The sequence below is a fragment of the Phoxinus phoxinus genome (genome assembly GCF_949152265.1).
Source record: "Phoxinus phoxinus genome assembly, chromosome: 25".
In the NCBI taxonomy this organism is placed as follows: Eukaryota; Metazoa; Chordata; class Actinopteri; order Cypriniformes; family Leuciscidae; genus Phoxinus; species Phoxinus phoxinus.
The window spans coordinates 25,035,884-25,050,144 of NC_136900.1; the positions used below are offsets into that span (position 1 = coordinate 25,035,884).

General features: G+C 37.5%; 1 protein-coding gene across 1 annotated transcript in view; it reads left to right on the forward strand.

The window, feature by feature from the left end:
- Positions 1 to 14,261, forward strand: part of LOC306993245 (A disintegrin and metalloproteinase with thrombospondin motifs 20) — a 118,376-nt gene that overhangs the window by 13,479 nt on the left and 90,636 nt on the right. The window contains exons 4-7 of the mRNA XM_079602911.1: positions 8,032 to 8,270; positions 11,507 to 11,590; positions 12,324 to 12,448; positions 12,587 to 12,627. Of these exons, the coding sequence (XP_079459037.1) occupies positions 8,032 to 8,270; positions 11,507 to 11,590; positions 12,324 to 12,448; positions 12,587 to 12,627 (489 nt within the window). The remainder of the gene's footprint in view (positions 1 to 8,031; positions 8,271 to 11,506; positions 11,591 to 12,323; positions 12,449 to 12,586; positions 12,628 to 14,261) is intronic.

The window sequence follows — 14,261 nt, forward strand, 5'->3', positions numbered from 1 at the left end:
ATGATTTACTCACTTACTGTAGGTGTGTATGACTTTCTTCTTTCAGTTGAATAGAGTTATATCACTTTTATGATGAATAGATGCACTTTTTTGATGGACAGATGCACTTTTATGATGGATAGATGCACTTTTATGATGGATAGATGCACTTTTATGATGGACAGATGCACTTTTATGATGGACAGGTGCACTTTTATGATGGATAGATGCACTTTTATGATGGATAGATGCACTTTTTTGATTGACAGATGCACTTTTATGATGGACAGATGCACTTTTATGATGGACAGATGCACTTTTATGATGGACAGATGCACTTTTATGATGGATATATGCACTTTTATCATGGATAGATGCACTTTTATCATGTATAGATCCACTTTTATGGACTTGGACAGCCATTCACTGCCATTATAAAGCTTGGAAGAGCCTGGACATTTATTAATATAACTCTGATTGTAATCGTCTGAAAGAAGAAAGTCATACACACCTAGGACCGCTTCAGGGTGAGTAAATCATGGGCTATTTTTCACTTTCGGGTGAACTGTCCCTTTAAAGGGTCTTGTGTGAGGTTGCTCACCTGTGCGCTCGTGCACCTGCCGCCCACCGCCTCTCCTCCCGCCGCTGCCAGAGATCCAGAAGAGCTTCAGCGCAGTTCGCTCGCGGCACACACACGCCCAAGCCAGCGCTGCCGTCTGGACTTAATCTGGCGTAGTGCGCTCGCTGGCTTCGGTTGCCAGGACAGCTCAGTTTCAGAGCGGCTCTGTTTGTTTTGTGTTTGAGGAGTGCCAGATCTCCAGATGAATGCTGCAAAGGCAGACAGATTAACCGGGATCTTCGGGCTTTATGGGGGAAGCGCTTCATGTAGTTTCGTAATTGTTTTTGTGCATGACACACAGCTGGGTCTGTGTGTTCAGTGATCTGAGCCTGAAGACACTAAACTAACCCGTTTAAAGGGCTTTAGTGAACATAGTATCATAACTGACGCACTGCAAAAAATGATCTTCCTCAGTGTTTCTGTCTTGTTTTCTAAACATATCTAAACATTCTTAAATCAAGCTGGAGAAGAACCTCGACTGAAGATATTAAGACTTGTTTTCTGACAAAATCATCAAAGTTAAGTGATTTTGTGCTTAAAACAAGAACAAATATCTGCCAATGTCACATATTATATATCTATAAGTAAAAAAGAAACATTTTTAGTGCATCAGACAAAAAAGATTTATGTTCATAACCAGTGTTGTGGGTAACGCATTACAAGTAACTCGAGTTATGTAATCAGATTACTTTTTTCAGGTAACTAGTAAAGTAACGCATTACTTTTACATTTATTTCAAAAAAGTAACTCAAGTTACTTATGTATCCCATGTATCGACTGACGCCTCTCCTGTCTGCATGTTGAGATAAAGCGTGAGTAAGTGCAGAGATAAACGTGTAAACATGATTAGTTCTAGTTCTAGACTAATGTGAGAATCAATTTACTTGCTCAAAAACAGATTATTCCTCAAAGTTAATAAAATCAGTTAAATGCATATGCAGAGTATTACACAAACTTCAAAAATGTTAAATAACACAAGTGTACTTAATGCATTTAATCTCACTTTATTAACCAATGTCTTTGCTGCTGACCTTCCATAAACCGATTCAACCATATTAATAATTAAAAAATAATTAATTTTGTAGTTTTTATTGCTGAAGTAAGAGTTGATCCAGAATGGCAGCACAGCTGAAAGCTTTAAAATTACAGGCATGAATCTGCATTTCCGGTAACACTTTATTTTACAGCGTCATTGTTACATCATGTTACATGTAGTTACTATAGTAATAACTATAAATTATGCATAATTACATGCAACCCTAAACCAAACCCTAACCCTATAGTAAGTATGTAGTTCATTAATATTACTCAATACTTACATGTATAATTACACTGTAACAATGACATCTTAAGATAAAGTGTAACTGCATTTCCTTCAGCCTGAGGATTATTCATTTCACTTTCGGTGTGAAAATGCCTTTACATTTACCAAAAAATATAACTTTTTTTGGTTTTTATAAAACAAAAAATCAAATCATTACTTTCCATAAAATAACTAAGTAACACAATTAGTTACTTTTTAGGGAGTATTGCATTACTTTTAAAAGTAACTTTCCCCACCACTGTTCCCAATACATTAAAAAAATTATTTTTACGTAAAACAAGTACAAAAATATTACTATTTAAATTTTTTTTGTAAAAGTCTTGTTTATTTCAGATTCAGATCACATGACCTTCTGTAACGCCCATATTTATTACAACTACAGTGATACTCAAACTAATGACTGATGTCTTATGATTATGTGTGAATAATGATAACTTGAACTGTACAGTATCGCTCCGGCGTGCTAAAAGCGAGGGAGACGGGTCCGGATGGGTGAGGGACTCTCTCTCTCCACCGGCCTCCGCAGGTCTGCGGACACATAAAGCCCGTCTTTGTGAGGGTCAGTGATGGGGCACTTCTTTATGTCTGGCTTGAAAGAGGAGTCTTGTCTTAAAGCAGAGCTGCGATTGGCCGGAGAGAGACAGAGGAGGATGAAAGGGAAGATGGGATGTGTTCGGATCGTGCCAACTGTCCCAGTTTATAGGCTGCCAAGCGGATGGACGATGACGTTATGCTTCCCTGAATGTTTATTGCTCAAAGCTTTTTACTCTTTTATGAAGTTCTCAGGTGCGTTTAGTTTATATATCAACTTTAATGTCTCTGTCCAAAACGAGTCACTAGTCATGAAATGAAATGAAATATACTTTATTGTTCCTGATAGGGAAATTTGTAATGGACTCCATAGCCAGCATTTCGCCAAAACCTGATACATGAAAAAAATTACACAAAATATTCATACACATAAAAATAAATAACTTCACTAATTCATGTTCAACAGTGTAACTGATACCGGTACAAAAGAGATTTTAAACCTTCTGTCATAGTCTTTCAGTCCAATCATTTTCATCGAAGTTCAAACAATATTTAGTTTCTTTAATTTTAATATTACAGAAAGATCACCGTACCAAGTGGACTCGCCATATCTGATCACACTTTCTAGTACAGACGCATAAAAAAGGAGTAGTCATCTCATCACACTGCAAGAAATGCTTTTCTTACTCAGTACTTTTGTCTTGTTTCCAGTCCAAATATCTAAAACTCTTTAAATCAAGATGCATTTACTAGATGAGTGAAATGTCATAAGATATTATGTCCTGTTTTCCGGGGAATTAATGCTTAAAAAAAAGCTAAATTATCTGCCAATGCGGTCAGAAAAATAATGTTAATTCAAACAGAAACAAGATTATTTTTATGACCCCATTGGCAGATCATTTTGCTTGTTTTAAGCAAAAACTCACTTAATTTTGATAAATTTCACCAGAAAACAGGACTTAATATCTTATGTTATTTTACTACTTTAGTAAATGCATCTCGATTTAAGAAATGTTTGATATTTGGACTGGAAACAAGACAAAAATATGAAGTAAGAAAAGCATTTTTTGCAGTAGAGCAGTAAAATAAATGTGCCGATGAGAAGGATTGAGATCTCTGAGCCGAGTTTGAGATATTAATGTGATTTGTCCTCTCTGCATGGACATGTTGTGGTGTGTGTGTGTGTGTGTGTGTGTGTGTGTCTGCTGAATCCAGAGGATGAGGGTGTCCTCGTAAGCACTCCTTTGAAACACAACGGCGGAGAACAAACGCTGTGTCTTCATCTCTGAAGCGATTGTTCTCACGAGATACGGGTGCATGTTTGCCGCAGACGTCCTCCTCAGATCTCCTGTGTCCGACAGAGAAACCGGCCTCTACTCGACTCTAGAAGCGCTCTACTCAGTCTGACATCTAGCGCTGCTCGGCGGTAGTTTGAGTGATGTGATATGATATGAGAATGTGATATAGTGAATATTGACATTGAACTGCTATAATAAGCCCCTGAGCGATGCTAACACAGCAGCGGTGAGCTTCTCCGTCAGCGCTGGGCTCGCGTCTGGCTCGTCTGGAGACGTGTTGAGAGATGCGTCTCCATAATAAGGGCTGTTAAAGTGGCTCATCTCCACACCTGGACGTGGATCCATTTACACTCTCTGTCGTCAGAGAAGCTCGAAACCATGTCGAGTGTATGTAGAGTCAGGTGTTTGAACATCTTAAAGGGGCCGTGTGTAAGAACTTTCATGCGTTAATCGCATTTTATTGCAAATGTGTGATTGGCTTGTAACGACAGTAAAAGAAAAGAGGCTTCCTAGGTTGTCTGTGAAAGCCTGTATAGTGATATATGTCTCGGGACCGGTCTTGGTCTTGGTCTTGGTCTTGGTCTTGGTCTTGGACTTGGTCTTGGTCTTGGTCTTGGTCTTGGTCTTGGTCTTGGTCTTGGTCTTGGACTTGGTCTCGACTTGGACTTGGTCTCGACTTGGTCTTGGTCTTGGTCTCGACTTGGTCTTGGTCTCGACTTGGTCTTGGTCTCGACTTGGTCTTGGTCTTGGTCTCGACTTGGTCTTGGTCTCGACTTGGTCTTGGTCTTGGTCTTGGTCTCGACTTGGTCTTGGTCTCGACTTGGTCTTGGTCTTGGTCTTGGTCTCGACTTGGTCTTGGTCTTGGTCTTGGTCTTGGTCTTGGTCTTGGTCTTGGTCTCGACTTGGTCTTGGTCTCGACTTGGTCTTGGTCTTGGTCTTGGTCTCGACTTGGTCTTGGTCTTGGTCTTGGTCTTGGTCTCGACTTGGTCTTGGTCTCGACTTGGTCTTGGTCTCGACTTGGTCTTGGTCTCGACTTGGTCTTGGTCTCGACTTGGTCTTGGTCTCGACTTGGTCTTGGTCTCGACTTGGTCTTGGTCTTGGTCTTGGTCTCGATACCCTCTGGTCTCAGTACTGTCTTGGTCTCGGTTTTGGCGGTCTTGACTACAAGTCTAAGCATGTATACTGATTTTTATGTGAAGGAAAAGATGTGATGTTTACGCTCTTGAGAGTCTCTTCCGTTCAGTGACACGTCAAACTAATGCTTATACAATGTTCAGGCTAACACCGAAAGAGCCGCTCAGCCGACTCACATACTCAGATCTAGATTACTTTCAAATAGACTTTATAATCTAAAAATGTAAAGTTTCAGTAATTGGCAATAGTTGCTGCCTGCAGTTCACCTAACGGCCACCGGTGTCGCTAATAGCACGGGTTTCTGAGCTCTACGTGCAGTTTAGCCACTTTACCGTCGCATTCATCTGGGGTTTTTCAAGGTTTGTGACTTAAAAAGATTTGTGGACTGTAAAATGTAATCAGGAGTTTATGTGCGAGTATAAAAGAAAGTATTTTCAAGTTTTAAATATCTCAAATGGTATAACAAGCGTTTTAGTTATTATAGGATGTCTTTAATTTGAGTTTAGGGCTAAGCTTCAAGCGCTGCCGTGAGATGTTAGCATGTTCCTGGCGTTCAGATCAGTGTGTTTATCTGGCTCTTCGGGTCATGTGACCGGCGGGAGTACGGGTCGACTCGTCTCGTCTGTTCAGGAGACGAGTGTGTGTGTGTGTGTGTGTGTGTGTGTGTGTGTGTGTGTGTGTGTGTGTGTGTGTGTGTGTGTGTGTGTGTGTGTGTGTGTGTGTCTCTTTTATGAATGCGCTGCTTTGTTTGGTTGAGGCCGTTTTTGATGTTTTCTGTTTAGTAGTGTCAAGTTTCATGTCGCCATTGCTCATGTTTAGTGTTTATCAGGGTTGTTATCATTAACTTAAATATTTGCAAGTGAAATAAACATTATAAAAAACGAACTTGTAACAATAGTACTCCAGAGATTGCTCTTAATAACTATAATCTGCAGGTTTTCAGACATAACCTGGTGAAGATGATCAATCACGTGTTTCTGATGAATGATTGTGAAGTTTATTGTCACTGAAGTTTCATGACATCCTTCAAACGGGATACATTTGAGAAACAAAATGGCATGAGATATTAATACTTGTTTTTTAAGAAATTGTGTATATAATTGTATATTTTTTAAGTAATTGTTACTAAATATATTTTAAAATGTATTTAAATTTAAATATATGTTTTATTTATTAATGTATTTATTTATTTTTATTTATTTATTTTTGCTCAAAACATTTTTAAATTAATTTTATTTATAAATGTATTTATTTTTGCTAAATATATTAAAAAAATTATTTAATATTGAAATATTTATTTTTATTTAATATTTATTTATTTTATTTCATTTAATATATAATATTAACTTTTTTTCCTAAATATATATATATATTTTTTTTTTTTAATTCTCATTAAAATTCTATTCTGTAATGTGATTGGATGAGCCATTGCTCAGGTCTCTGTCATGTGACACACAGTTCAGTGAGTGTGTTTATGACTCCAGCTAAAGCCTCATTCTCACGAGTTATTGGTTTCCATCAGTGATCTCATGTTTAGATCAGCATCAGAGTGTGTGAAGAAGTCCAGCTTTGTGTCAAAGGTCCCACCTGACCCGTCAGCATGAGTGTGTAGTTTACAGAGTGCTGGTTGTGTGTCGTCCGGTGTGTGTGAATAAACACACGCAGATGTCCTCCTCGTAAAGCGTGTCATCATCATTTTCTGAAGTTTTTTCTGCTGGAACGATGGAGTTTGTTCAAAGCGTTCGGCTCAATGATGATGAAGATGAAGATGATGATGAAGATTATGATGATGAAGATGATGATGAAGATGATGAAGATGAATCATTCATCATCTTCATCATCATCATCATCATCTTCATCATTATGATGATGATGAAGATGAATCATTCATCATCTTCATCTTCATCATCATCATCATCTTCATCATTATAATGATGATGAAGATGAAGATGATGATGAAGATGATGAAGATGATTGATTATGATGATGATAAAGATGATGATGATGATGAGGATGATGATGATGGAGATGATGATGAAGATGATTGATTATGATGATGATAAAGATGATGAAGATGATGAAGATGAGGAAGATGATGAAGATGATGATGATGATGATGATGAAGATGATGAAGATTATGAAGATGATGATTATGATGATGATAAAGATGATGATGATGATGAAGATGATGAAGATGAAGATGATGAAGATTATGAAGATAATGATGAAGATGATGATGAAGATGATTGATTATGATGATGATAAAGATGATGATGATGAGGATGATGATGTGATGATGAAGATGATGGAGATGATGATGATTGATTATGATGATGATAAAGATGATGATGATGAAGATGATGAAGATGATGATGATGAAGATGATAAAGATGATGATGAAGATGATGAAGATTATGAAGATGATGATGAAGATGATGATTATGATGATGATAAAGATGATGATGATGATGAAGATGATGATGAAGATGAAGATGATGATGATGTACACACACGCACACACACACACACACACACACACACACACACACACACACACACACACACACACACACACACACACACACCACATGTGGGATTACATCAGAGCGGCTCGTGCTGAAAATTGACTCCAGATCAGCTGAGAGACACATGACGGCTGAAACAATGTGTGTGTGTGTGTGTGTGTGTGTGTGTGTGTGTGTGTGTGTGTGTGTGTGCGCTTCAGCGTTTTCATAAATAAAAATACATATAAAAATCAGTGTAGAAATGATACTCCCTTTAAATATATATTAATTTAATATATTAATTTAATTTTTACTGTAATGCAGTAAAAGGGGCTATAAAGATTTGTTGTTATAAAAGTATGTTATTATTAAATTGTATATTGCAATATTTATATTACTAATAATATTACTAATAACTCATAATTTTTATATATAATATGAATTATATATATTTGCATATAAATTAGTATTATTATTGTTATTTTAATGTTTTATTTCTAGTTAAACATTTAAATATTTAAATTAAAATACATATTTTAATCATTTGTAGTGCCTTTAAATATACATTAATCTAATATATTGATGTAATTTGTACTGTAACACAGTAAAAGGGTTTACGAAGTTGTGCTTCTTTTCCCACAGAACATCACGACAACGATCCCATCAGTCTCCATAGCAACAGAACTCTGGAAGAGGAAGTGATGTCGATACAGGAAGCGATGCGGAAGCGCTCCCAGGACGGTCCCAGCGCGTCCCGTTCCCGCAAGAGACGCTTCCTGTCGTACCCGCGCTTCGTGGAGCTCATGGTCACGGCCGACAGCAAGATGCTCCGCCATCACGGCCGCAACCTCGAGCACTACATACTCACAATCATGTCAGTAGTAAGTAAATCAACGCTTTATTCTTTTCACTCTCTTATGCCTTACAAATGACTAATGATGTTAGAATTATATATTATTTCTGGAGAAAACATCTGTAGTTTGTCTTGTTTTTGAGCTCATAAATCTGCTGTTGTCCTCATGAGCGTTCAGTCGGTTTGAAGTCTATTAAATAGTTTTAATCAATAATTGGTTCCATACCTCATGCACTGATTTACTCCATAATAACTTGGCTGGACTTTTTACCCACAAGGCCGTGCTTTGATAGAGCATCAGGGGGTCTTCTGGCCACCCGCACTGCTCCGGTCCATATATTTTGATTTAATGAGCCAGTTTTTGGGTTTAAATCCAGATATAAATGAGTAAAAACTGTTCAAAACAACATGTGGACAATATTTACAGCAGATCCTTCAGAGAACACCGAGGTCAGTGAGAGAAGAGCACATCCACACCGGAGATCCAGAGAGGATTATACTGCCTTTTATTTATGCTAATTAAAAACTGAATGTTGATCAGGGGTGCGTTTCCAAAAAGCATCGCAACTATGTTCGTACGTTCTGTCGTTATCAGCGGTTCAGCGAGTCGGCGTTTCCCGAAACCATCGTTCCAACGAACATTCGCAGAGTTGTGTGTGTGAGCGACAGCGTTCAGTGCAATCTGTGTCTTTTATTTAGAATACATACAGATGTCATTTACGCCTTTTAGTTTGTCAAGAGATTTAGCGCATGTGTGATCGAGCTCTAGTGCGTAAGAACGAGTCTATGAGTGAATCTGGAAATAAAGCAAAATAACTGAGAAATTATTCCTCATATGCATGTCTGTAATTTATATCAAAACATCTAGCGTTAATTCGAGTGCAGCGCAAAGAGGAGTGTGTTCCGGCGCAAACGTTCCCTGGTGATATTCTGCAGTTCCAGAAAACAACTCCGCCGCTGACCAGGAGAAACCCAGTCTAAAGACAGCGGCGCCGCGCGTTAGTCATATGCTATTTTAAGGGCGCGTGATTGGCCATTATGTAGCGTGTGAACAACACACACACTTTGATTCTCTAATCTAAACAGACGCAGCAGTTTTCATTTTTGCAAATCATACATTATTACAAGGAAACATATTAACACACGAGGGAAATCATTGTTGTGTCCGTGAAGATGTGAAGAAATACATAAATCTAGCAACACATTTACCCAAATTATTATACGCCTGTTTAACCGAAGCTAATGTGAGAGGACGCTCTGATTGGTTTATTTCACGTTACGCCCAAACCACACCTGTGAGTAATGAAGACTTCAGACCAACACACTTTAGATTTGCGTCGGGCGCAAGAGTCGTTTATCCCGCCGGTATAATAGCAACAGCGCCGGGATCCGCCCACAGAGATACTTGCGTTTCAGAGCGTTACAATAGGGCCCATAGTGTTCTGATGATGTCATAGTGGCGTGTTCCCTCAGCCAATCAGAAGACTGCATCAGTGTGTGTGACAGTGATGTATAGTGGAGATGTGTGTCTCTCTCTGTAATTGAAGCCGTCTGTCTGAGTTTCCCCGTTGGCTTCTTCTAAACACAGTGTTTATGGAGAACTAATGACTTCCGGCTGGATCGCCTCAGGGTTTGAAGTTTCGCTTGAAGATTTAGAAGATCTAGCGCAGGACAGCCATTTGACTTTTGGGCAGGAAACCCCCTCAAACACGATTCATTAGATGCATTTCAATTTATTAATAAAGCACAATTAAAAACAACTGCTGTTGACCAATGTGCTGTACAGAATTAATAACCATCGCCGGCAGTAATATCCTATACTAAACCTAAACTAATCCTGACAAACTATATATCATTTGAAAGCTTTCAATCTATAGTTTACATATTTGGTGACTGCTTTTCAAAATACACAGAGGAGCCGTAATTTATCAATTTGCAGCAAGAATATGTTCATACTCCTGAGGCGTGTTCAGACCTTTATTTTGAAATAGTGATGAACATGAAAAATCATGAAAGAATGGTAGAAACCTCAGTTTGTTTTCATGCCAAGAGTTTAAAAGATAGCATCCATTCAATTATTTTAGAAAAAAAGCTCTGAAAATGTTTTAAATATAAAGAAAACAATAATAGATTCAGCATTAGTGATGTGGCGGCGAGCTATAATGCACATACGGGATCTTTTGTGTTTCTTAGAGGTTGAGTTCATTTCTAAATCTGCCAAACTTCCAACACTACTTCTGAATAGGATGTCTACTTCATAAATTGTATGACAATTGTAAAAATAATGGTTCAGACTCAAACAACATATGGAAATGGAGGCGCCCTTATATGGGCAGTGATGTCCACTAGTGGAGAAGTGTGGTACTGCGCCCAAACTAAATCTCACTGAACGCTTATATTCTGAGATATCAACCTAACATTTGAAACACAACTTGTTCAGATTTTTGCCTTTGATTTTTTTGCATTTTTAGAGTCCTCCAGGTTTTGAAAATATATATTTTATATAAAATATGAATAATAAATTTTTTAACGTTGTACATTTTCTCAAACTTCTATAACTTTTTTTCTGTTTAACTTTCTTAATTTATTTCAATTCTACAAAAATCTACCAAATGTCTTCTTTAAAACAAGACCAATCTTACATCGATATACCAAAGCATTCTTGAATTACAACCATTTAAGTTTGAAATGTGCATTTTCATGTCTATTAAAAAAAGGTGGGGTGCTTGATAAGGGGTTAAATAAAATACAGACAAAGACACAAGTAAGCAACAAAGCACAGAAAGACTGAATTCATGAATTATAAGTCAGATCAAATAAAAAAGATTTTAACTTTGATTTAAAATAGTTATTGTTGGTGCCGGTCCAAAGTCTCGGTTTTTATGTGGAAAATCAATGAAAGGGTCAGAAAGATATTGGGGTGCTAAACCATGCAAAGATTTAAAAACCAATAAAAGCACTTTAAAATCAATCTCTAAAATCAATAGAGACTGTAGATCAGGGGTGATGTGCTCACGAGCTCACGGTAAAACCCTGGCAGACGCGTGTGGACCCATCTAAAGGCGGTTTGAAGAAGAGTGACTAATTCCCAAATAGAGAGAGTTGCAATAGTCAAGCCCTGTGGTGATAAAAGCATGGATAACTCGTTCAAAATTATTAAAAGAGAGAAAGGACTTTGTTTTTAAACTTCAACATCTGATGTGGTTTATTATCAGTGTGTTTGGAAGAGCAAGGGATTATGGGTATTTCTCTCTCTTGTTTCAGGTTGCAGCGATCTACAGAGACCCCAGTGTGGGAAACCTCATCAACATCATGATCGTCAAGCTCATCGTCATACATAACGAACAGGTACTTCAGAAAACATCCTTTTGACAACAGACAAGTGAGATCTGTGTACGTTCTGAGATGTTTCTCCTGGACAGCAGTGAGGTTACGTGTCTCAGATGTGTCTCCAGAGACCCACACGTGTCTCAATAATAATCTCAATAATGTCTCAAACTGTGCTCAGATTTCCTCAAGACCCCAAAAGTCTGTCATCAGAAGTCAGAGATCTCAATATGATCTCAATCATTTCTCATCAAATGATCTGAGCTTTATCATTTATGTGTAAGTCTAAGGGAAAAATCTGAGACTGCATGAAGTGTCCTGAGACATAAATGAGCAAAATGAGATCTCTCTGTGTTCTCAGTTGTTTCTCGTAGACAGCAGTGAGATTAAATGGAGACTTTTGCTGAAGTCTCTGATGTTTCTCCAGAGAAAAAGCCCCAATAATCTCACGTGTCTCTTCAACAGTTTCAGAAGAGAGCTCAATAATGTCTCAAAATGTGCTCAGATTTGCTCAAGACCCCAAAGTCTGCCATCAAAACTCAATATGATCTCAATAATTGCTCATCAAAAGATCTGAGCCGACTCATTAATGTGGAAGTCTAGGGGAAACCTCTCAGATAAGATTGACTTATTGTGTGGAAGTTTTGGAAAAACAGTGGAATATTAGTGTCCTGAGACAAAATCTGAGTGATTATTAAATATAAAACAGATATAATAAACTGCTTTGTGTGTAAAAGTGTGTGTTTTTCCTCAGGAAGGACCGAATATAAACTTCTACGCCACCGCGACACTTCATAACTTCTGCACGTGGCAACAAAGCCACAATGTTTTGGACGACAGTCACCCGGGTCATCATGACACGGCCCTTCTCATAACCAGGTGACCTTAACTTGACCTCTGACCTCACAACCTTTCTTGAGTCACAGCTTTGATCATGTGATTATCATTACGACAGTGGATTGAAAGCATAAACACTTGTGTAGTGTGTGTTGTGTCATGAGTGTGTTTGTTTCTCAGGCAGGACATCTGTCGAGCAAAAGACAAGTGTGACACGTTAGGTAAGGACTCTCTCTGTTTCATCCAAACCTGTAGCGCACAGCTGAGTTATGCTTTAAAGTGCAAAAATAACATATTTCAGTGTGGTCGTGTCAAAGCACCTTTTTATATATTTGACTCATTATTTGATTGCCACACATTTAAAAAAATAGTGTTCTATAGGACTTGTACACTATTTTTCAAGTAAAAATATGTCAAAATATATATATATATATTTTTTTTTCATTAATTAAATATCTTCATGCATACTGTTTCAAATTTAGTGTTTTAATAGTATTTTTGAAAATGCAAATTAATTATTTCAAACGTATTGTGTGCTTATTGTACTTCATACCGTTTCACATTAAATAATAAAAATATTTTTTTTTAAATCAAAATTACTTAAGTTTGTTCTTGCTCAATCTGCATAATGTTTTATATTTAGTTTTTTAAATAATAGTTTGTTTTTCCTCCTTTTTGATGTCAAAATTTAATCAATCTGGCAGTATTACAAAACATTGTTTTGCATGCGACGTAACAGGTGTTTTTCTTTAATGAATTTATTAATTCACTGCAAAAAATGCTTTTCTTACTTAGTATTCTTGTCTTGTTTCCAGTCCAAATATCTAAAAAATCTTCAATCAAGATGCATTTACTAGATGAGTAAAATGACATAAGATATTAAGTCTTGTTTTCTGGGGAAATAAATAAAAATTAAGGGAGTTGTTGTTTAAAACAAGCAAGATTATCTGCCAATGGGGTAAGAAAAATAATCTTAATTCAAACAGAAACAACATTATTTTTCAACATTATTTTTCTTACCCCATTGGCAGATAATTTAGCTTGTTTTAAACAAAAACTCCCTTAATTTGTATTTATTTCCCCAGAAAACAAGACTTAATATCTTATGTCATTTTACTCATCTAGTAAATGCATCTTGATTGAAGATTTTTTAGATATTTGGACTGGAAACAAGACAAGAATACTAAGTAAGAAAAGCATTTTTTGCAGTGTATCTTTTAGTCCTGTTGGTCATGTGTCAACAGCTCTTATGATACTGCGTATCTTTTCACATATGTTTGAGTTTTTCATCATAGTAGGCCATATGCAGGACCTTTTCATTAGTGTGTGATTAGTGTGTCACTTAATCTGGTTCCTGCAGTGAAACTGGTTCCTGAAGCAGAACCGGTCTGTCATCAGGTCATCACACAGGGCCAGCTGTGGTCATGAATGCACAGACCCAGGGTCCTGCAGGTGTTTAGGGCCCGCAGTCTCATCCAGGCGTCCCAGCGATCCTTACAGCGGGAAAGCGCTGGATACTGGGTTCATGGATATGAGGAAGCGACAAAAAATTCAGTATTATGAATTTTTCAGGCCAGACGAGTCATTTGTTGAGGTCAATTTGTAAAATAAAACTACACACCTGCGCACATATATTTAAACGCGCAAATCTATAGACTAAACACGTGATGCGCATGTGCACGCTATCTGCGTTCTCACAGGTTCACGTTTTTGAAGCTTACGCGGAGATGATAACGCTTTTCAAAATTATTCAACGCTTGCACCTTGGAACTTATTTCATGGTTTGCGTTCTCGATCACCAAACACTGGTGTGTGTGTGTGAATGAGCCGGAGCGCATTAAGGGTTTTCTGTTAG